This window comes from Hippoglossus stenolepis, chromosome 19, assembly GCF_022539355.2.
Source record: "Hippoglossus stenolepis isolate QCI-W04-F060 chromosome 19, HSTE1.2, whole genome shotgun sequence".
NCBI classification, from domain to species: Eukaryota; Metazoa; Chordata; class Actinopteri; order Pleuronectiformes; family Pleuronectidae; genus Hippoglossus; species Hippoglossus stenolepis.
In genome coordinates, this window is record NC_061501.1 from 10,994,569 (window position 1) to 11,015,977 (window position 21,409).

Here is a 21,409-nt window from a genome sequence, read left to right on the forward strand (position 1 = left end):
TACAAACAAGTATGTGAGAAAGTTGTGGAGGCTGTAATATTTTATTGCAAAATGGACTTTTCCTAACAACCTGAGGTAGGAAAATATATATATATATATATATATATATATATATAATGCACAGAGAAACAGAGACAACAATACAATGAATTGCCCCTAATAAAGACTGCAGGATGAAAAACAAAGGCTGGTAAAATAAAAAAAATATGAGCAGATATATTTGTTGTCACTCCCCAGCACACTGCTTGAAAAGAAGCTGCTGCATAGTATTGTTTCTGTGGTACATAGGTTTTGTTAAGAGAATGAGAACTCTGAGGGATGAGAGCACTTCCTGACCTGCAGGGAGTTTTAACTAAACCACATCACACTAGCAAATTACAACCACAATACAAAAAGAGAACATATAGCAGCATCCTTTATGAATCATGTCACTGAAAAGCATAATCATATAAAAATAAAAGTATAACAATCTGTTCTCCCATCATTAAAAAAAGTACAAAATATGACAAGACACCCCTCCAGAGCACCAGTAAAAATGTGCCAGACAATAATCATGATATTCATCCTTAAGTGCCATTACGTTGTTATATCATAGTATTTCTATAATCAGTATTTGTAAAGAGCTACTTGTTTGAAAAGGCAAGACAACGGCACAAAGACAAAACATTTTATATTAACAGATATGTACAACAACCTGGAGCAAACCATTCAGGGATATTTACAGTTCATAAAGACAGAATTCAGACTCCATGCAAGGAAGGAGAAACAGGTTCTTATTGTGTGTGTGTGTGTGTCAAGTTTTTGTTGCTGGGTTTACACTGTCATGGAGACGACCCCTAACCCCTGTGGTGTAGCAAAGCCAGAAACATTTCACTCATTGAGTTTGACAACAGGGCTTGATTACCGCCTATTCAACAGCCCAAGTGCACTTTCTGTTTGGTGAAGCCGCCCTCGGGGGCACTCAAATCACGGCGAACACCCGGAACGCCTTTCCTCCGGGGGGGTTCTGAAGGCTGCAGGGGGGAAGAGAGGAACAAGAGGGAGAGTCAGCTCGGGTGCGGCATGTGTCAGACACAGAACATGTCCCGGCCTCTTGCAGAGAGGGAGACGTATAGATGACGGACCCGCACAAACAGATAGGCTTTTTACGGAGAAACGTGCGCGTCAGTGTGTTGCCTGACACTCTGATGACAGATTAGACACAAACAGCGGCTCCCTGGGAAAACAGATAAACCAGCCATTTTTACACAAACACAGGGGACTTTGTGTGTTAATCCAACAAAGACAGACACGTTGTGGCGCTAAAGGAGACAGATAAATGATGGGCAGATAATAACGGACGTCAGGCATGTCTCCAGAGTGACAAAGATAAATGTGGTGGGGAGAGGGAGAGGAAAGAGGGAGTGAGCGAAGGCCACAGAAAAAGAAAGACTGTGAGTGTTTGTCCTCCACACAGGTCATGTTAACAACAGTCATTATGTAGACCAGTGAACCACCCAAAGTTAAAGGAGTTTTTGGAGTTATCTTTCACATAAGTGGAACACACTACATAGTATGTGGGTCACTTTTAGCTTTAAGAGCCTGGTACAGACCTGTAACCTTAATGCTGCTATAACCTGGTACAGAACGGATTCAACCCAGATTGAATCCAAACCAACCAAACATTTGATGAATTATAGAACCTTCCTTATTATGAATTCATCTCCTGATTCAAACTGTCACAGCTAAACACTCTTCTTGATGCGGAGGACCAAAAAAATAGCACATTCTTATATCCTGCATAGATTTGCATTGCCCGGGTTAAGCTTCTTAACATTCCAATAGCTACCTTACGTAGCAATGATGTCTCTTGTTTCTGTTTCTGTGTGTTCGCACGTGGCACCAAATAAGGTTGTTCCCTCTCACCCCTCCTCTTTGGAGTAGACATGAAAAAATGGTGGGGTAAAATAAGCAAAAAATAAACCTCTACGCCGACGATGCAGTGCTGTGTTTGCACTGTGTCATTCTCAGGCCTCCCCTCTTTTCCAAATTTGTATTTAATAACCCATCTTTCTACAAGATTCTCAGGGTTTGGTGAGACAACAAGTCTTGTTGTTATCTAAAAAGAAGCAGATGGGTCAGGTGTGTATTTAATAGGTTGAATTAAGTTTCAAGTGGCTAATTTTTTACTCAACATGACCTGATTTTCACTTCCATGTCTTTTCCAGTGTGTTTGGTGAGGCAGCATTTGGAGGATTTGATATATGTGTTTTAAGATAAGATAGATAAGATAAGCCTTTATTAATCCCAAAGGAAATTATTGTGCCAGCTTGCTCCAAGATAACAGTACAGAACAATATAAGTAGAATAGAATACTGTAAAAAATTAAGTCCGAAATACAAGTGAAGAAAAAAATTAATTAATACTCCAAGTGTATTGTGAAGAGAGAAAGTAATACTTAACTAAAGTGGCAGTAAGTCAATATGAAATGATAAAGGAGTAGGAAATGTGGGATATTGCACATGATACTTAAGTTGAAATATTGCACACGATATACTGAAATCAGTTGAATGATATTGGAAATTATATTGAAAATATTGCACATGATATTAAATTATGTGATGGTGAACAAAAAGAAATGTCACACAATTTGCATGTGAATCATGTTATTGCACATGAGAGGTAATGCACACGAAAAGAAAAAAGCAGCATAATATTGCACTATGCACTATTGTGTATGTTGTTGGAATTAAGTGTCTGATTATAGTCCCTGGTCCTCCCTGCATAAGGAGGAGGAGTTGTACAGTTTGATGACCACAGGCAGAAAAGACTTCCTGTGGCGCTCAGTGGTGCTTCCACAACAAGAATAGAGAGCAGCCATTAAACAGAATCCATTCCCTCTTTGTACACAACCCATATTGAGTGCTTATGTTTCCTTTTTTGCATTGCAGAAGCAACATTTTCACTTTCGAGCAAAAAATAAACTCATATCAGAACAGCATGGGAATGCACTGATCTTCTCTACTCTAATTGCCAAGCAATTAATTATTTTAAACCAGAAGCATCCAGAAGCAGGCTAATCACCTGTCCATGTGCCCGACGTAAGAGATGTAATGGACTGCCTGTATCGTGAAAAGATAAGGTCCACACAGGAGGGCAGAGGAGATGAATTTCTCTCTGTTCTGCGAGCCATTGATTTCTCATTCCTCCTCTCTGAACCTCAGCAAATTACCCGCCTCACTTCTTCCAAAGAACTAAGAAAGACCTGCTGAAATAAGACTCATAATATCCTTAAATAATAATTGTATATCAGACTCTCACCGATGTTGAATGTTTTTAACACCATATTGATTTTATGTGTAAAAATATTTCTGGTTATCCCAATAGTGCAGAAAACACTAGAACTCAGCATGTGCTACATCCTGGCCCGACAGATAACCAATAACAATTGTAGAGCAGCCATGAGAGCAGCCTTCACATACCTCTCTGAGGAAATGCCATTTTGGTGCGAAGCAATGTAATGTTTTCGTTTGTCCACTGGCATCACATCAAGGTAACCGCCCGCTTCGTTCCTGATGACTCCAGCATGGACTGCTGCCCGACATATACTGGACTTCTACAAAAGGAAAGGAAACAAGAGACATGTTTATTCATTTCTGTTTAAACAAAACAAAAAAACATGAATTCAGCTTCAAAATGTGGGACTTACATCAGAGTATATTCTGGTTCCAATGACTCTGGATATGTGTGGGTTCCCTTCTGAACAGCTTCTCGGGCAGTATAACCTACAAAGAGAACAAGTGGACACGATGTTAACGACTAGATTTTACAGAAAGGCGGTGAACTCCGTGAAAGCAAAGGCAGATGCGCTGTCGGATTCGTACCTTGGACAGTGTTTTGCAGGTTTTTGATAAGGACACAACTGTGCGACTGTGGCCTCACATGTGACGGCTTTGACTGTAGAAAAACACAGACAGTGCCAATAAATACAACAATGCAGCACAGCTTTTATTCAGCAGGTTAATATGAAGTGTAACATATCTGTAATGACACATTTAGAGTCAGACTAACCTGTAACTCTGGAAACTATGAAGGAATTAGCACTTTGGTATTTTCTGTCAACAGGAAACACACAAGACTGACATGAGACTACATTATTTTTCACTTATGTTGGATACATTTTGCAATCAAATATCATCGGCCAATTCTAGATTCAAGTGCAATATAATTGTCTCACCCTGTAGACTGGACTCCGTTCTTGTTGGATTTGATGAAAAAGTCCTTTCTGCCTTGTCTCGTTACATCCATCCATCCTCCATCATTATCGATGACACCAGCGTGTAGACCGGCTCGGCACACACTGGATTGCTGCAAAAGAAAAGGAACATTTATTACATATGGATTGCAGCTCATTTCCTGACAGGGAAGTAAACTAGTGGCTCTTTGACGTCTTTTGGCAGAACCTGCAGCCGTGAATACCGTGATACGAAGGTGAATCCACCCAATCAGATAACACCATGTTGGATTGGTATCAACTTGTCTACTCACCATTTCATAGTAAACTGTCCCAACTACTTTTCCTGTAGCGTCCAGGCACCCGGCAGGACACTCATATCTGCAGATTAAGAAGATGATGTGAAATGTTTTTGCATTACACAACTTTGTGTTGTTGTCGATTTCATTCAAGTTCATGTTAATCGTACCTGTTGCATGCCGTTCCTTTGCACTGATCTCGAAGCTTAGTGTCACAGGTCACGAGCTGACCTGAAACACACAGACATGAAGGCGTTTCAGTGCACGTATAAAGTGGCTGCTCCGATGCAGGCGACTAACTTTAATCTAAAAGCCTGAAGTGACTGAGACTCTGCGAGGACTTTTCTTGTTGTGATGCTTCAGGAATCAAAGAGGAGAATTCCTGCAGCGTGGTTTCGGGGTGGTCAGCAGTACTGGAGGAAGTGTCTCAGCTTACAAGCACAGGCGGAGAGGAAGCCATTTAAAAACCACAGCGAGCCCCCCGCTCACCCCTCAGCCCCTCTCAGCCATCCAAAAGCAAACACACACTCAGGGGGATCATGCTAAAATAGACCTCCCCTCCCTGCTCCGGAGAGTGACTTGCAATATTTAGTCCACTTGAGGAACTGTCAAGGTTAATCAGGGAGAAGACGGTTAAAGAGAACAGAAAATCAAGGCAATTTAACATAAATTGCAGTGAAAATGTTTCCGGTCAAGACCTGTTTTTCTTGCTCTTGTTATCCCTCCTTGCTTGTTGAACACTGAGCAGGCAGCTGCTCACAAATTCTTTGGTTTTAACCCAATTTTGAAAAGCAGGTTTTCTTTCAGCAGATATTGTGCTATAATTCTTGCCGCCCTGTGCCCCTCCCATTCCTAAAACCAGATCCTGCACCCCCCCCCATTTTCAGATGTAACAAGATACAGAATAAACAGTTAAATGGCAGCTTACACATCTGCTGTGTGTTGACCACTTCATTCTTCTGCAGGTCCTCTGTGGGGGGCTTGGTGGGAGCCGGGGCAGGGAGACTTGGAAGCTCGGGTTTGGAGGCCCGCGGCCGGGGCTTCTGCGGAGCGCGAGGGGCCTCCTGCTCGATGAAGTTGTTCTCCTCCGTTTCCTCTTGTGGAGGATAGGAACTGTCATCTTCAAGTAAAGTCACAAAAACAAGGGTAGTAAGCTTTTTTTTTCTTCCTCTATCTTTCTCTATTTTATCACACACATACCTTTGTAGCAGAGGTTGTCCTTGCAGCTACCTCCATAGGTGGGGGGGCAGGCGGAGCAAGAGGTGCCATGTTTGTAAGGCGCATAGCCCCACCAGTTTCCCCTGTTCGAGTAAAATGAAAAGCAAAAAGATAAATATGCTGCTTTCTAACCTCCCCAGTTTTAACTGTGAGTGAAACTGTCACATCTTAATGCAACAAGGACGACGTAAGATTGTTGTTCTCGTGCAGCCTGCATCTCAGTCGCGTATCTGTGGAAGTACATCACAACAAAATGCGCTCACTTTGGTGAGTAGTTGCAGACGAGATAGACGGCTTTGGCCCAAATCTGTCCCCACACATTCATGTTGTAGCACATGTTGACTGCACAGCCGATCCGACTGCTGGTGGCCCACACCAGCTGCAAGAGAACGAAGGAGACAGACAGTGAAACACAAACTACAGACAGTACAGCGCGATCCAGACTCACAGTAGCTACCTGTGTGTAATGAGTGCAAACTGGGCCGGAGCATCTGAAGGGGCAGTAGGGGTTACACTCCTGCGGGTAAGGGAAGGAGTAGTCTTTCACTTCATCGTACCAGGCCTGCACGTGGAAAGTGGGTGGACGATACCTGGAGACACGAGACAACAACGTTCACATCATTTCTCTTGGCTTGTTCCTCTGTTGGCGAGGGAGTTTGGTTTTATGCATCGAAGCTTCTCCCTGCTCACTGCAGGTCCTTGTACAACACCCATATTTTAGGTGACCTTTATGTGTTGCCTGATATTTGAAGAATTGCTGGTGCAAAACAAAAACCCTTGTACATATAAATGGCAAATGGAAATTCATACGTATCCTTTCAGAAACTATTAAGTCTGTAAAAGCACTGTTCAGAATATATTTAGAAATTTGCATAAGTAGCAGCTGCAGAGGAGTTCAACTTCCAAACTCTAAAATATGGCCTGATAGGGTGACATGAGACCTTTACAGTACAGGGCCACTGAACCAATTGGACTGATACAGAACTTGAATGAAAAGATCAAATTAATTACACTCAGTCACGCCTCCAACATATGTCGCCTAGTTACCATCTGCACTCAGTATCCATTGGTAACAAAGCAACTTAAAACACGACCGTTGAGAGTCAGGCGTTTGTGCTCTGTAAATAAATGTCATTCGCCATGAAGCACCGACACTGATTTGGCGCCAGGTGCAGCTGGATAATCTTATTAGAATCAAGTGGACATCTCGACGGCGGCCGAGTGATATGATTAGAAGTGGAACAAGAGTCTCTTGTGTGAGGCAGTGCTGCGTTCAGGTGCACTACAGGAGGCTGAGTGAACCAATGGAACAAATTTAGTTTGTGATTCCACGAAACCATTTAAAGCGTAGTTGGCTCTTGGTTGTGTAACTTTGCCAGGATCACAAGAGACGTGCTCAATGTAAAGTTTGTTTTGTAGCTTAAATCCATATTAATATGTTGGTGTTTTGACTTGTGCAAATGCAAAATGTAATGGGTGGAAACTTTCTGACTAACTGGTATATTGTTTTGCATCTATTTAGGTAGATGTTTTCACATGTGCATATTTTCTATTGTATAAAATGACTATAGCATGGGAGATGTGCCTGTGTGTGCAGGGTCCGAGCCAACTGTATAAGTAATATACATATTTTCTGATCCAACCATTGACTGTAAATAAAGATCGACAACGCGTCTCCACTTCCTCCCACTATACAGAAATAAACGTCAAAATTGTCGGTGCCAAAACGATTGCTGCCATCTGGCACATTTATGGCCTTAGTCTGCTCAGTAGCGATCGGGGGATGGAGCGGCGGTAGTGAGGTGCCATTGATGCATGCAATCGAAATCAGTCTCGGCTGTTTATCGTGGCGTTTCACCCTGTTTTTAATACAAACTCATTGGAAAAATGAACACTCAATTTTGGTGGAGCTTTTATGTTGTCCATCTTAATATAAAGTACATGGTTCCTACCCATACAATGCAAGTCAGTCATGAAGTAACACACACACACACACACACACACACACACACACACACACACACTGACCTTACATTGTCTCCTACCCTCAACCTTTGATTGTATTAAAGTGTAAACATGCAGGAACTGTGAAGTCTGAGTTCTCCTTTACCTTCCCCAGTGAGCGCCCAGGTTCTGCCCAATCTGTGGCAGTAATCCTGCAGGGCCGTGCTCCCACAGACAGGTCTCAGCCCACTCCTCTGCTGTGCGCTCCAACTCTGTGTCCCAAACCTGCAGAGAAGACGAGAGAGTGAAACAAAGCCTCAATGCGGAGATGTGAGTTCAGTGTGTGTTGAGAAATCTCCTTATCATATGTTAGAAAAGCTAAGACAAGCTGCTGTGTCTGTACATACTGGTTTCTAAATGCAGATCTACAACGTGTTGACATTTTGCTGCCGCTGTATAAAAAGCTCTCCGACTTTCTTAGTTCTCCACATGGGTTTTTTCCCGTAAGCTTGGGTGTTATTTAAAAAAAAAAAAAAAAATGCTAAAGCTGTTTTTCCTTAAGTAATACCTTCCATATGTCTCTGGTGAGATTTCTGGGTACAAGCTTTTGTTTCGCTTTACCTCCCTCTCAATTGCCCTCTCAGTCAAGTTTGGCTCTGGTTGCATTCTGAGGGATCATGTTCCCATTTTGGGTTTTTCTGGGAATGCAAAGAGTGTCCTTCCTCCCCGCTGACCTACATTCTCCCATCAGAAAAGTTAGAATAACACCAGCTGTGACTCCTCCTCTGCAGGACACTGTATGTTCCTTTAATTGCACACCTTCACGTTCACCTTCAGAGGGGGGATTTTCCAATGCGACATGTTTCTGTGAGAGAGTTTATTAGTTGTGCATGTGCGTGTCGAAATGTGCGAGCGCGTGCAACGGCGCACCAACGCAGGTGTCAGAGGCTTTTTACATTTCACACGTCGGGCCCTGGAAGTCATAGCTTACCCTCTCTGAAATCTAATCCAATAACAGACACTTAAATAACTCCCTCGCTACCACCACCGCCACCTCCGCCTCCTCCCTCCATCGTCCATCACCCACTTTCAGTCCACGTCAGAAACAACGGCTGTTTTCTGCATTACTCCCGAAACACACACACACACACACACACACACACATACATACACCTGCCTAACAACAGGATGTCTGGCGGTGCTGCAAATTAACTCTTGCCTCTGAGCAGTTTCTTTTCACTCCTTCTGTGGATGTATTTATGTATTTATAACTGGCATACAGAGCAAATTAACAGTTGGAGACGTGGAGTATATATATTAATTTCTACACCTACCAAGAAGTGTAGTAGGCTTAAAGCAACCTCTTATGTAGCTGCCTGAGGTCTGTCTTGCACAGTAATGATAAATGATGAGTGACAGAGTCGGGGCTAAAAGAGGAATGAGAATTTGTTTCCCCGAAACACTATCTCTGCTCAGAAATGACCTCTGTTCTCGGCAGTGTGTTGCAAATCAGTGTCTGTGTGTCAGTATTGTCATATCTATTTCCTAATCCTTGGTTATCACCCGTTTCTTCCGCTATGATGCTCAAACACAGGAGCGATCTAAGCCTCCTCTGAGAGAATCTGATTTCTATTCACGTCATTCTGCCCTTCGATTTTCCTCGACGAGTGACATCCCTGCCCTAAAAAACAATCAATGTTTGCGATAAGCAGACAGAAACACGTTGAGGCATTGAGCTGCGGTAACTGCCAAATGATCTGCAAACCACAGCACATGGGACGTCCTGTGCTTGAGCAGACTCAGCACAATGTTTCTGACCATTAATGGACGGTTATGGGTCTGAAAACATTTATACGCCACCACAACTACGGTAGATTTCCACCAAAATGTCTGGCTGCAGCGTCCAGTTGGGGAATGTTCCTGGAGACGTGATTGCTGAGGAATGTCTCGAGTAATAAAAAACACAAATACCATCGATCCGGTGAACAAAGCCATTCCATCATCGTCAGGCTCGCAGAAAGTCGCATTGTCTCAGCTGTTGAACCTGGATAGCCGCCGGCTTGTCAAACCGCTGTTGTTTGTACAGTTAGCCCGACAACCAGGACACCCCCACCACCCAACCCCCACCCAACCGCACTCCTGCTGGGGCCCGTAAAGAAAAACACCTCCCTTGCGAAAGTCTTTCAGCACTACGCACACTGCATTGTTTATTTCACTTAACACTTCATTTGTGGCCATTTCTTTTTCTTCTTCTTTTTTTTTTTTTAAAACTTGGTCATATGGTTGCATTCCAGAGGCTACAGAGGGGTACTTCCTCTGCACGTTTGGGTTTCCTGTTCATAATCAATGGTGCATGCAGAGAAGTAATGAAAAGAAGGAGAAAGATGTGGGAGTTGGAGAGAGAGAAGCTAAGAAAGCTGACAGAAAAGAGGAGAGGAGGGGATGGATCGGCATGAATGAGAAGACAAGGAGACAAAGGGGTGATTTAGAAGAAGAACTAATAGTTCTAAATATTGAGCATATTTCCTTTGCCTGCCCAAACTACTCCTGTCATTTCAACCAGTGATATAAAAAGTCGTGCTACACTTTTTTTCATGGAGAACATTCCAGCTCTAATCAGAGAACAGCATAAACAAGGATTGTCGGCTCAACATGAACAGGAAGCTGTTTCACTTAGTGGCACCAGACAAGTAAATGGCACAGTTTAGGCTGATATTTAATTTTGGTCTGATATTGGTTTTTGTTGTATCTCAGGAGAAATAATGGTATCATCAACTAGAATGGCACTCAGTAGAGCACATACCTCCACCAAGGCCAAACAGTCCTCGTAATTTCATTCAAGCTGCACCAGATTTCACACACTCATAGATATCAGTTCCCTAAACATGCCAGATCTTTTTTTTATCATCAAGATCTTTGAATTATTCCCTGGGAAATCTGTGAAAGTGAAACAGAAAACACCCTATCTCACAGTCTTTTTAAGAAAGCAGAAACTTTAATGGGCTCTTCCCTGACTCCATCCTTCCGCCAAGTTTTGTGGAAATCTGTGCAGTCGTTTTTAGTGTAATCTTGCTTACAAATAAGATAAGTATCAACCTATCAGCTCTAGAAAAGAACAGCTGCAAAAAAACCGCTGCATCAATAATGGTGGTGGTTGCTTTTTATTGCAGAAATCCATAAACCTGGCGCTTCACCACAGCAGAAGGAAGCTGAGAAAGATGGACTCGGACTTTCCCAGCCTTGTTGACACATGCAGCTCCAGAACCACAGCTCCCATTGAGAGTTTAGAGGAAGTTGGTGAGTGCAGGAATGGCCTCACCAGCTTTGAGCAGCTCCTAAAACCCAAAAGACATTCCCATCTGGACAGGATGCAAAACTGTGAGATTCTGGTTTGATGTATGGCCAAGGAACCAGAAGGTGTTCTGCAGGAGTGAGGGCCAAGGACGAGGAAAGAAGAGTGGAGACTGAACCTGAGGGGATGGTGGGTTTGTATCTGTCTCGGCCATGAAGCTACCTGAGGGATCACTGCTGCAAACCTTTATGACCATGTTGCCTTAACCAGTCAGGGAAGGTCCTGTCATGAGCCATTCATTGTAGCAGCGTTTGGCACGAGTGCTGTTTACATTCTTGGCATTATATTAAGCAGGTTCCGCGTGGGCCGGGATTTGCCTCATTGCGTCTCCTGTCTGTAATATTCCTGTTTGCTATGCAGCCAGTGCACGTGAGGCCTGGAGACCGTCCTGTTCGGGGACATTAAGGATGAATGTTAATCTCTTGCTGTCGCGGTTTCACTGGAGCCTTGGATGCGGAGTGGATCGCTACAGGGACCATGGTGTTCAGCTGCTGCTCTTTACATGTAGAGAAACCAGTGGATGTGTTTTGAACACTTGTGTCAGATCTCCCTGGGCAGCTCCCTTTGAAGGTTTTCTGGATTTCTGGATAATATCGGATGATGGTTGGACAGACCCACGTCCCTCTGGAAAGAATTCATCACTAAGCACTAAGGGATCCTGCAAGAGACGCAGAGCAAAGCTGCTGCTGGAACAAAAGATGTTTGGGTTGCTTCACATAATTCTTCACCACTGGAGGCTGATAATTACTATTCATCGAAACCATTTTCCCCCCAAACAGATGCTGCCTAAATAGGTCTTAGATATATGTCTTAGATTAAGTTAATTTAGGGGCAAATTTATTTTCTAGACCTTAATGATTGTCTCACCAGGGCTTCACAGGTTGTGAAGCACAAGAGTGCGACAACAAATTAAAGTGATAAACTGAAGTCATCCTGAGCAAGATGTCAATACCAGCTTCATCCCGAATCCCAAACATCTCTTCCACCTGAGTGCAGCCCGGCGAAGCCAAGTTAAACATAAAGGAAGGTGTGGACCTTTCTCCCAAGATGCATTCTGTTTGTCTTACATCACTTCAAACGCTGACACGTCTGTGTTTATACCTGTGGGTCAACATTTGAGCGAGGGGCAGGAGACGCCGTCCCCCTCGACTGAGGCAGCACTGCAGCTCTGTGGATCGCTACGGAGTGTGAATGCTGATCCGGGGGAATTTTTCGGGCCTCTGTGTTGGATAATGACAGAATGGGAACGGAGCCACAGGGATAAGAGGGAGGGAGGCAGAGAGAGAGAGAGAGAGAGAGAGAGAGAGAGAGAGAGAGAGAGAGAAGGATGGCAAGAAAATGAAACAGATGAAGAGGGAGGGAGGAGAGGGATTTGAATTGATGTTATCTCTGCGATGACGGAGGGTCACTCAGGTTTCATACAATGGTTTCATAAAATAACAGAGCTGATGGGCAAATGGCGATGTATGTGCAACAGGATTTGTGTGTGTGTGTGTGTGTGTGTGTGTGTGTGTGTGTGTGTGTGTGTGTGTGTGTGTGTGTGTGTGTGTGTGCATGAGTGTGTTGAGGAGCAGGGGAGCATGTCTAGGAAGTCTTCCAGTACAGTGAAGCTGTGAGGTTTCTGAGAGGTGACAGCAGTTCAACACAGACAGAGGGAGAATCTGGAGCCCCTTTCAAAATAAAATAAAGAAAAACAAAAACACTCAACATGTGACATGAAGAGTTTTCTGCCTGAAAGATGTTGACACAACAGAATTGCAAATAAGATTTTGGCGTTTTACAAGTCGTTGTCTCTTCTTACTTTGCGCCTCTTCGAAATGTCTCTTTCTTTTCTCATTTCCTCTTCATCTTCTTTTCAATTATTTCGACACCTGTTTTGCTGTCCTCTCTCCCTCCATCTGCGTTTCATTGCTTCCCCCTTCCTACTCGCAAATCTCCATTATCTTCACCCCTGTATTCCCTCCTAACTTTTCTCTCTCTTTCTCTCACCTCACGTCCTCTTGTTGCACGCCTCTCCATATTTCACCCCTGGGTGCCCCTGCAGCTAAAAAAAAAACAGCCCACTGTAACAGGAGACAGTAGAAAGGAGCTGTACATTGCTGGCTCAGCGTTTCTCCACTGGTGTGCCTCAACCCGAGCTTCACACACACATATACACACAAGGGGTCCTGAAGTCCAACCTCTCAATTATACAATTACACACTCCAGCAATTGCCCCCAGCACGAACTGTTTATTTGCCTTCGCCATAGAATAATACTGCCTTTTGTTCTGCAGCTCTTTAAGCGGAGATGAAACGATGATAAAAGCTCATTATCCTCTGCACGCCGTGGTGATATTTAACCTCTAAGTGCTGCTGGTGGCCATGTACTGTGGCGGTCAAGCAGCGCCTACACATGTAGTGTACTTGGAAAACTTCCAGATCTGCAGCACACTAACTTTTAGAAGGTGTGTCGTGCCTGTGTGTGTGTGTGTGTGTGTGTGTGTGTGTGTGTGTGTGTGTGTGTGTGTGTGTGTGTGTGTGTGTGTGTGTGTGTGTGTTTAGTGGGGGGTGAGACAGCTGGTAAAACAAGCCCTGGTGCCGTGCTCTGATTCTAATTGCACTGTGAAAAGTGATCTGGCGCTGTACACACATGTGATGGCCAGGGGATAAAGTCAAACAAATCTGTTAGCATGAGTAAAAAAAGAAAAGAAAAGAGAAAAACCTAGTAGTAATGTGATCATTGGCAAGTCGGTGGAATTCTTCTCTTCTGGCTAAACAACCAAAAGTCACATGAGTATAAACTTGTGTGTCTGTGTGTTAGTGTGTGTGTGTATGTGTGTGCGAAGGTGCCTAGATGTTGGCGTGCTGCTCGTGAGTGAGTCAAGTGGAACAAGTGCCAGAGTGGTCAGGTGACTGGGTCAGTCCTAAGCTCTGCGGACCACAACCGTGCAAAACTCTCCGGGAGTTCAGAATGGGGTCAAAGAGTTTTAACACATATAAATTCCATCAAACTGTGGGAATCATTCTGAAGGTGCACGTCCCGACACCTCCATCCTCCATCCACCTACCATGTGCTCCATGTTGGACGAGGGAGGGTACACCTGGCCTCTGAGCTTGTTGTGGAGGTCCAGGATGACCTGAGCGTCGCTGTCCGTGATGGCCCTCTTGCCCCTCTGCTTGGCCTCCCACCAGTCCCCGTCCTCGTCCAAATACTTGTCCAGGATCTGCTGCCAGCCCGTGGCGTTGGGGAGCATCACCATGGAGGTGGCGGCCTGGAGCAGCAGGAGCAGGGACGCGCCCCTCAGCCAGTGGAGGGATTCACCACTCATCCTTGGTAGTGACGGCGGTGATGCTCTCAGATTGAAGTAGGGTGGAAGAAGCTGTCTCCAGTCTATGAGCTGGAAAAGGAGCCGAGAGGAGAGAGAGCGAAACTGAAATAACTGTTCTGCATCAAATTGATGAATAACTTGGGTCAATACTGAGCTCGGTGTGGACAGAACATTGGCCTGCAGACACTGCGGTTCACTGAGGGCGAGCTGGCAGGCGGTGGGTGAGAGAAATTCCTGCAAGTGCTGAACTGAATATTTCACATCTTTTTTCCCAAATCAAGAACCCAGTGAGGACAGAAAAGCTTCAAATCACATAAGAAGAAGCAGCTAAGTGCACAGAATGATTCATAATGCAGCTAATGTATTCACGCTGCTGTATGTGTGTATACTTTGAGCTGAACTCCTTTGGTATGCGTGCTGCAGTGCTGATAGAACGAGCCAATACCTAATGGAACACTGTAGAAGTGTAATGCACATGGAAATGGAAAATTGAGTGGTGTGATTTAAACTCTGGAGATAATTTACCTTTTAATGAATTGGAACAGAGCCCTCTGCTCCAGATGCTGACAGAGATCTGGCTGTGAGAAGACGTCTGCAGCAGGGAGAGATTATGAAGAATAAAAACTTTTAAAGATCCGTCTCTTCAGGGTGGAGTTGCGCAGCTCAGGTGGAGCAGTGAGCAGTCGCTGGCTGAAGATCTGGTGCGTAAATCACAGCGCTCCGTTTCCACCAGCCTGCTGACAGAGGAAGTTCAAGTCTCTCTTCTTTCGGGATTCTCGCTCCGGAGCTGCAGGAGCATCACTTATCCACATTTTTATCCTCGGCTTGGCTGCGGTGCGAGAGAGCCGCCCCCTGGCCCCGACCACGCCCCTCCACACATGGAACCGGCCCACAGTCGCTTGTGCCAAGGACCTTTGCGCGCGTCCTGGAGTCGTGCGCGCCGGAGCCTGAAGCCTGTTCAGTATAATCTGAGCAGAAACTTAATTTCTCTCCTTCAGTGTTGTGATGAGCAAGTTAAACATGAGACTCTGTGACACACACATGCACAGAAAGTCTCTACTCAACAGAATTAACACACAATCAAGTAAAGTGTTAATGTTTACTACCCCCAGTATAGTAAGTTTATATTAACTGTTACTTTTAAATATATCTTATGATATATCATCTGATTTGAGTGGCTATAAAACTATAATATACAGACATTCAAGGACGCTGGGAGTGGGGGTGCTGAGGGGGCTGCAGCAGCTGTAACTTCAAGGGAAAAATATGTAGGAATATGACCTACAAAATAAAACATGAGTATAAGATGTGCACATTCACAGTTATCGCAGCAGTAAGCAGAGTTTTGGTGTGAACAGAAACTATTCAGCTCAGGGTTGTGAGAGTTCACCTTGATATGACTTCATTAATGAACCTAAATCTAGATTCTCTTACAGGCCCATCATTGAAGGAACAAACTCTTTAAATCAGTGTTACCTTTACTCGGGGGCACCCCTAATGGGAGCCGCCCAATCCTCTGTTATGGAGCCCAAACTGTTTAATGAAATAGTGTATGATAGAAAAAACTGCATATAGTTGAGCTGTAGGTGAATGTGACTACCAGTGTAAAACACTTTGAATGGTCAATAAAAATCACTTAATAAACAGCCCACAGTCCCTTTAACATTATTCCTTTCATGCTCAGAGAGGAAACAAGCTCTACTGTAACAGCTTGTTGTTCCACTGTTCCTCTCGGTAACAGACCTCGGTCAATAACATATTAACTTAAACCAGAACTTCCTCCTCTGGGGGGCCACACGGCAAAAAGTGGCCCCATTCTCTCCTGCCGGAGTCTTAACTGTTCACAGGTGACTCCGTGGGGGGATTAAAACACAAACCACCTCTCTGTTACATCCAAACCCCCCGAACTTGTCGTCACCGTTTCCTCTCCCGGCAGCGAATTCCATAATGGAAACGGGGCAAGTTCTTTACCTTTTGTCATCTGGTCATTTTCAGTGGGAGCTGTGGCACAAGTGGAAAACAGTAGCTAATCACCACCAGGCCCTGTCCCTGCCCCCCCAGCCCCAGCCCTCCCCCCAGCCCCAGCCCTCCCTGGATACAGACAAGACAGACTTTCCACAGGGGGAGACACACACACCTCTCTTGTAATTTACCAAACACCGGCACAGCCAGCATCGATGTGTGTGTTTTCAGTAAATCCCCTTGTTGTCATGACTCTGGTGGGTTTTGTTTTGGCTTTCAGGCCTCAGGTGAGTCTGAGCCTGAAGAGACAGATCTCTCACTCAGTCATGGTATTGCAGTCAACACTACAACATGTGGTCGGCTATCCTCCCTGTCAGATGTACTGAGAAATACAAATACCACGATGTAAAACTATACTCCACTAAACGTAAAAGTATTTACGACGTCCAAAGTACTTGTTCTATACAAAAAATATCATATGTGACTGATGTATTATTATAAAATATGATGTTATTTATTGGATTGTTAATGCTGATTGTTAAGTGACATAGTTTTACTGTTAAGACTTAACTAGTTAATATACGTTTAAATATAACAGTTTTTAAATATGACCTGCACCCTGATCTGTGGATTTCACTCCCATGTTTGCTGTAGAGTTTAATATGGAAGTGAAAAATAAAGCTGAATCTATAGCTTGAGAAAATGTACTGAGTGACATTCCCCCACTGCCCCTTGTTGAGATGCAGCAGGTCATGGACACCATAGACATGTGCAATATCCTCTCTCTCTCTGCTGTTTAACCTACTTCTGTAGATGTGATACAAGGGCCCTCACATCAGGGGACCCGCCGCATTCTGAACTTCCATAAACCCAGGGTTTACTGTCTGCTCTCTGGGTCAGTAGCAGGGGCCTCGGCCTGCAGCCCCAGCAGCAGCAGCAGCGGGCCCTCTCCCTGCGGTCGGACCCCGGCGGGCTTCCCCCCTCTCTCTCTCTCTCTCTCTCCCACTGCAGCTGAAATAGCAACGGTCTCACTTCGCTCCCAAACTCCCAGGAGGGACGCTCAGCTGAAAACATTCATTCATCTGCTATAGAATTAATGCTGCTCTACATTGAGAAGTGGCGAGAGAGAGGGTGTGTGTGCATGTGTGTGTGTGTGTGTGTGTGTGTGTTTGAGTTTGACAGTAACAGAGTAAGAGGTGAGGCAGCAAAAGATTGACAGGGTGCATATGCATGTTCTTGACAGGACTAGTGAGTACTGACAGCGTGTGTGTGTGTGAGTGTGTGTGTGCCTTCACAACATAAACATGTGAGTCAATACATAAAACATGTAATTATTTCAAACACTCAAACTAACTTTTATGGACCCGAGATATGAACTGACATCATATTACATTAAGGTAACGGCTGAAATAAACTGACTCTGTGTCTGACCCCGATCAGGAGAAAATGAAATTATGTGGATAAAAGAAATATTTACAAACTGCACAGTGACTCCAGTGATTTACAGTGTGGTAATTTAGGTCAGGCCATCTGTAACACACGACACAATCTCTGATTAATGTTTATTACAGTGCCTGGAAGAGAATATACACTATTTTGCGCCCGCGGAGGAGCAATATAAATGATTTCATGCTTTGGCTTCTGGTATTTCATGAGATTTCTCCCAGTCATCCATTCTTTTTTATTGAATCTATTGTTTTCTTCTACTTCCTGCTGTGCCGTCCGCCTTAATATTTCATATTTATCCTTTCTGTTATTACCACTTCCTACCTGTGTGTGTTTCTGTCTCTGCACACACACACTCTTTCCCCTTTCTCTTGTTGTCTCTCTCTCTCTTACACACACACACAACCACACACATCACTTTGCATTCCTCTGCTTGTCCTCCCCTCTCTCTGTTGTCTCCCCCCTTGTTCTCTCTATCTCACCCACACACACTATCATTGTTGAGCCACGGGTCCAGACGCGGCCTCCTCCATTCCGCATGTGGTCTTGCGAGGAACCCCGTGAACCCTGCAGAATGCACGAGCGCTGCCAGACCAATGCATCAACACACACAACAGTAGCCTCTGGACACAACAGTGAGCCACACAAACACACAACCGCAGAACACTTTTGGTTGGCCCGCGTTGTCTGGCACGCTGCTCCCCAATGGTTCTGGATGAGTTGCGTTGAGGCCAGGGCGTTGGAATGGCGTTGGGGGTGAGAACGGGGAGTAAGGAGCATCAAGGTCACTTGGCAGACGTCATGCATCAGTGCTTAGTGACATTATCAGCAGTGTTCAGCAGAAGGCCGCCTCACACACACACCTCAGGTCAGTCTGGGCTTAGTTTGTCTGCCTCCACCCCCTTGTGGTGATCAGACGTCAGTGCACATGTGAGCAATAGCTATTATATTGTAAGTCCTGTTTTGTACGGTGGCCAAGAGAGCTCAACGCACTGCTAATTAAGAAAACACATGCAAATAGAAAAAACACACACACGACACATGCTGAAATTTATTATATTAAATATTTTTAGCTATTTGCAGCGTGTTTCAGTAATTGCATGAGTTGTGACTTTTTGCAGCACGTGTTGTCAAATTGATGAAGTTGTTTTCTTAATTTGCACACAATTAATGATAACACTTACAATAATAATAATACATTTGATTTCTATCGTTCGTTTAACAATGCATAAAACAACAGACAAAAGCAGAATGAACGACTATAAATATAAAACACACATCATAATCAAACATCAGGAGCAGTTCTGAAAATGTGGTTAAATTTGAGTATTGTTTTGATGGTAGATGTTGTTAATGTATGTGTTTGTGTGTCCATTTATGTGTTTTTTCTATGTGTGACTTTTTTAAAATATTAATGTAATATCAGGCAGGGAAATTGGCTAATTCTTCACATAACCACCAGGTGTCAGTGTCCTTTAACTAACATATAGCATGCTGTGGCTTTCAGACAAAGTGTATCTCTTGGTGCAGGAGTTCAGGTTGAAGAAAAGCTAAATATTACTTCATGTTGACAAACTGAAATGTTTCTATTCAACCACTAAGGAGGAATCTGACCGAAACACTTTATTTCTCTCCCGGTGTCTTACAGTAAGATGTTGAGTAAACAGAAAACGCTGAAGTTCCTGTAAATTGATCATATTGAGGCAGGGGGGAGTTGAGGGAATTGTGGATACCCAGAACCACCCCCCCTTGTTGTATGTCAGATTGAGTTTTCTGCTTGTGTTGAGGGTTCCAGAGAAATGCTGCTTGTGGTGTGCAAAACCACGACATTTCACAACAAAGCCAAAATGCAGCCGGGCCTAATGTCACCTGATATCATCCCCTGGGAGGGATGCAACAATCATGCATTTGGTTGGATCTGATGTGTGGTTTGGTTCACCGACATTCAAAAGGCTTGTTTTAAGGAACTGAGATAATAATAGAGCACGTGAACTTCTCGTGTTTGCACACGATGTCCCATTACAAGGAATTATATAATACTACGATACATCATAAGAGCAAAGAGGTTAAAGCCAGTTCCAGCATCGGAGCCTCGGTGAGATTGTTGATAAAGAGAGTTGGGAGTGAAGGAGGAAAGCCCATCTGATTACGCAGCACTTTCCCAGCACTCTGCCTCGGAGAGGACATTGATTTTGGCCCACGTCTCGCTGCTGCAGAATGTCGCTCGACCGAAGTTCCTGCGAGGCCCCCGCGTGGAGGCTGGTGTGGCCCCGTCCAAGACAAAGACCGCAGTTGGGTATGGGGGACAGACATGGGACACCTTGCAGTAGTTTGTTCTTAGGGAGGGTGAAGTCCTGTCGGTCCCAGGGGTCGGACATTTTGGTTTGACAACATGTGACAACGTTTAATGTCACACAAGAGGTGAATATAGACTATACAGTTTCATGACAGACGACACCAGCCTATGTCGTCTGTCATAAAATGGAATATATATATACTGAGGTGTGCCAGATATGCTTTATTTATATTTAACTGGACCATGTGAGGAGCTTACTTCGCCAAGGAAAAGTCACTAGACGAGAAAAGTGTGCATAACATAAGCCATTCAGCTCCAAGTGAAACGGCGTCTCGTTTCATTCTGGCTGATCGCATGAAACATCCGCACTTGCTTACGTGTGGCGAGCGCAGGGAGGACATGTAGATTCGACCATGAAAACCAGGGAGGAATGAAACATTTCCCCACAGTGTCACGTCAGGGTGACACTGTCCTAAACAAACAGCGTCAAAGACCAAAATAGGCACCTGAGACACCGCAAAATGATTTGTATACCTGAGCAGCTCGTTTTTTTGTACTCCTTGTTTGAAGTATGGGTAACTCCAACAAGACAGTGCAAAAAAAAACTAAAACGTGCCCCGTAGTTAACTCTGCTGCCCTGAGAGATTTATGGTCGGGTTACAAACAGCATGCTAAAGAGTTGTAACATGTACATGCCAACATTTGAGGAGATCCCAAAACATGCATCAGGGCGCTGACATCAGTCTCTGGGAAACAAATATGTCAACAGGGTCCCACGTGACAGTCCGACAGTTTCCTCCAGACTGAAAATAATATCATGGTTATCTGAGGAAAGCTTGAAAATGATCCGATGATGATTATGGTACAGATAGTAGTAGACAGAGAGTTGTTTTCAGACAAGAAATCTAGAAACATTTCATGAAAAATTCAACATTTTCCGGAGTTTACCTTTCACATCTGAAGAAGAGTCCGGGTCAGACACGTTCACAACAACAGTAGCATGTCAGGGTTGAGCATGCAGGAGGTGGGACATGGCGTGTTTAAATCTGTCTGGACCTTCTGACTTTTCAGTTTAGTCCGAACCAAAACAAGAAAGGTGTGAAAGGTGCCTCCGGCAACAGTCCAGACCAACAGACAAAACTTTAGTCCGACTAAAAGAGGTGGTCTCGATCCGACTCAAACAGAACCATGGTTTAGACCATTTGTTTGGGATGGTTTGCACATTCGGACCAGTTGCAGGAAGTTGACAGAGCATTAAACAATAGAACAAGATCATTTTGCTGGAGGTAAAATCATAATTATACCTCAGTTAATCAACTACGTGATAAATTTTCTCCATTCCAACGATGAGACCCCTTTTTTCATTGCA

The 21,409-nt window shown here is 44.2% G+C and overlaps 1 protein-coding gene and 1 long non-coding RNA gene across 2 annotated transcripts in view; one reads left to right on the forward strand and one right to left on the reverse strand.

The window, feature by feature from the left end:
• LOC118098430 overlaps positions 1-16,996 on the forward strand; it is a 28,170-nt gene extending 11,174 nt beyond the window's left edge. The window contains exons 4-6 of the long non-coding RNA XR_004694171.2: positions 5,478-5,658; positions 7,850-8,004; positions 10,845-16,996. This is a non-coding gene — a long non-coding RNA (uncharacterized LOC118098430). The remainder of the gene's footprint in view (positions 1-5,477; positions 5,659-7,849; positions 8,005-10,844) is intronic.
• Positions 98-14,336, reverse strand: crispld1a (cysteine-rich secretory protein LCCL domain containing 1a). The gene is made up of 14 exons (XM_035142225.2): positions 14,076-14,336; positions 7,841-7,959; positions 6,188-6,320; positions 5,994-6,109; positions 5,713-5,813; positions 5,441-5,632; positions 4,683-4,743; positions 4,528-4,594; positions 4,217-4,347; positions 4,051-4,094; positions 3,864-3,936; positions 3,689-3,764; positions 3,462-3,595; positions 98-1,013 (listed from the first exon to the last, which is right to left on the reverse strand). Exons 1-14 carry the CDS (start codon positions 14,334-14,336, stop codon positions 962-964), a joined length of 1,560 nt encoding a protein of 519 aa, XP_034998116.1. The 3' UTR covers positions 98-961.
• Positions 16,997-21,409: the final 4,413 nt, after the last annotated feature.

Excerpts from the sequence above, each read along its gene's own strand:
- crispld1a (XM_035142225.2), bottom strand. The coding sequence starts at position 14,336 with ATGAGTGGTGAATCCCTCCACTGGCTGAGGGGCGCGTCCCTGCTCCTG. Across the intron at positions 6,110-6,187 it reads TTTGCACTCATTACACACAG|CTGGTGTGGGCCACCAGCAG; the intron begins GTAGCTACTGTG and ends GTTCTCTTGCAG. Across the intron at positions 3,596-3,688 it reads GAACCAGAATATACTCTGAT|AAGTCCAGTATATGTCGGGC; the intron begins GTAAGTCCCACA and ends TTCCTTTTGTAG.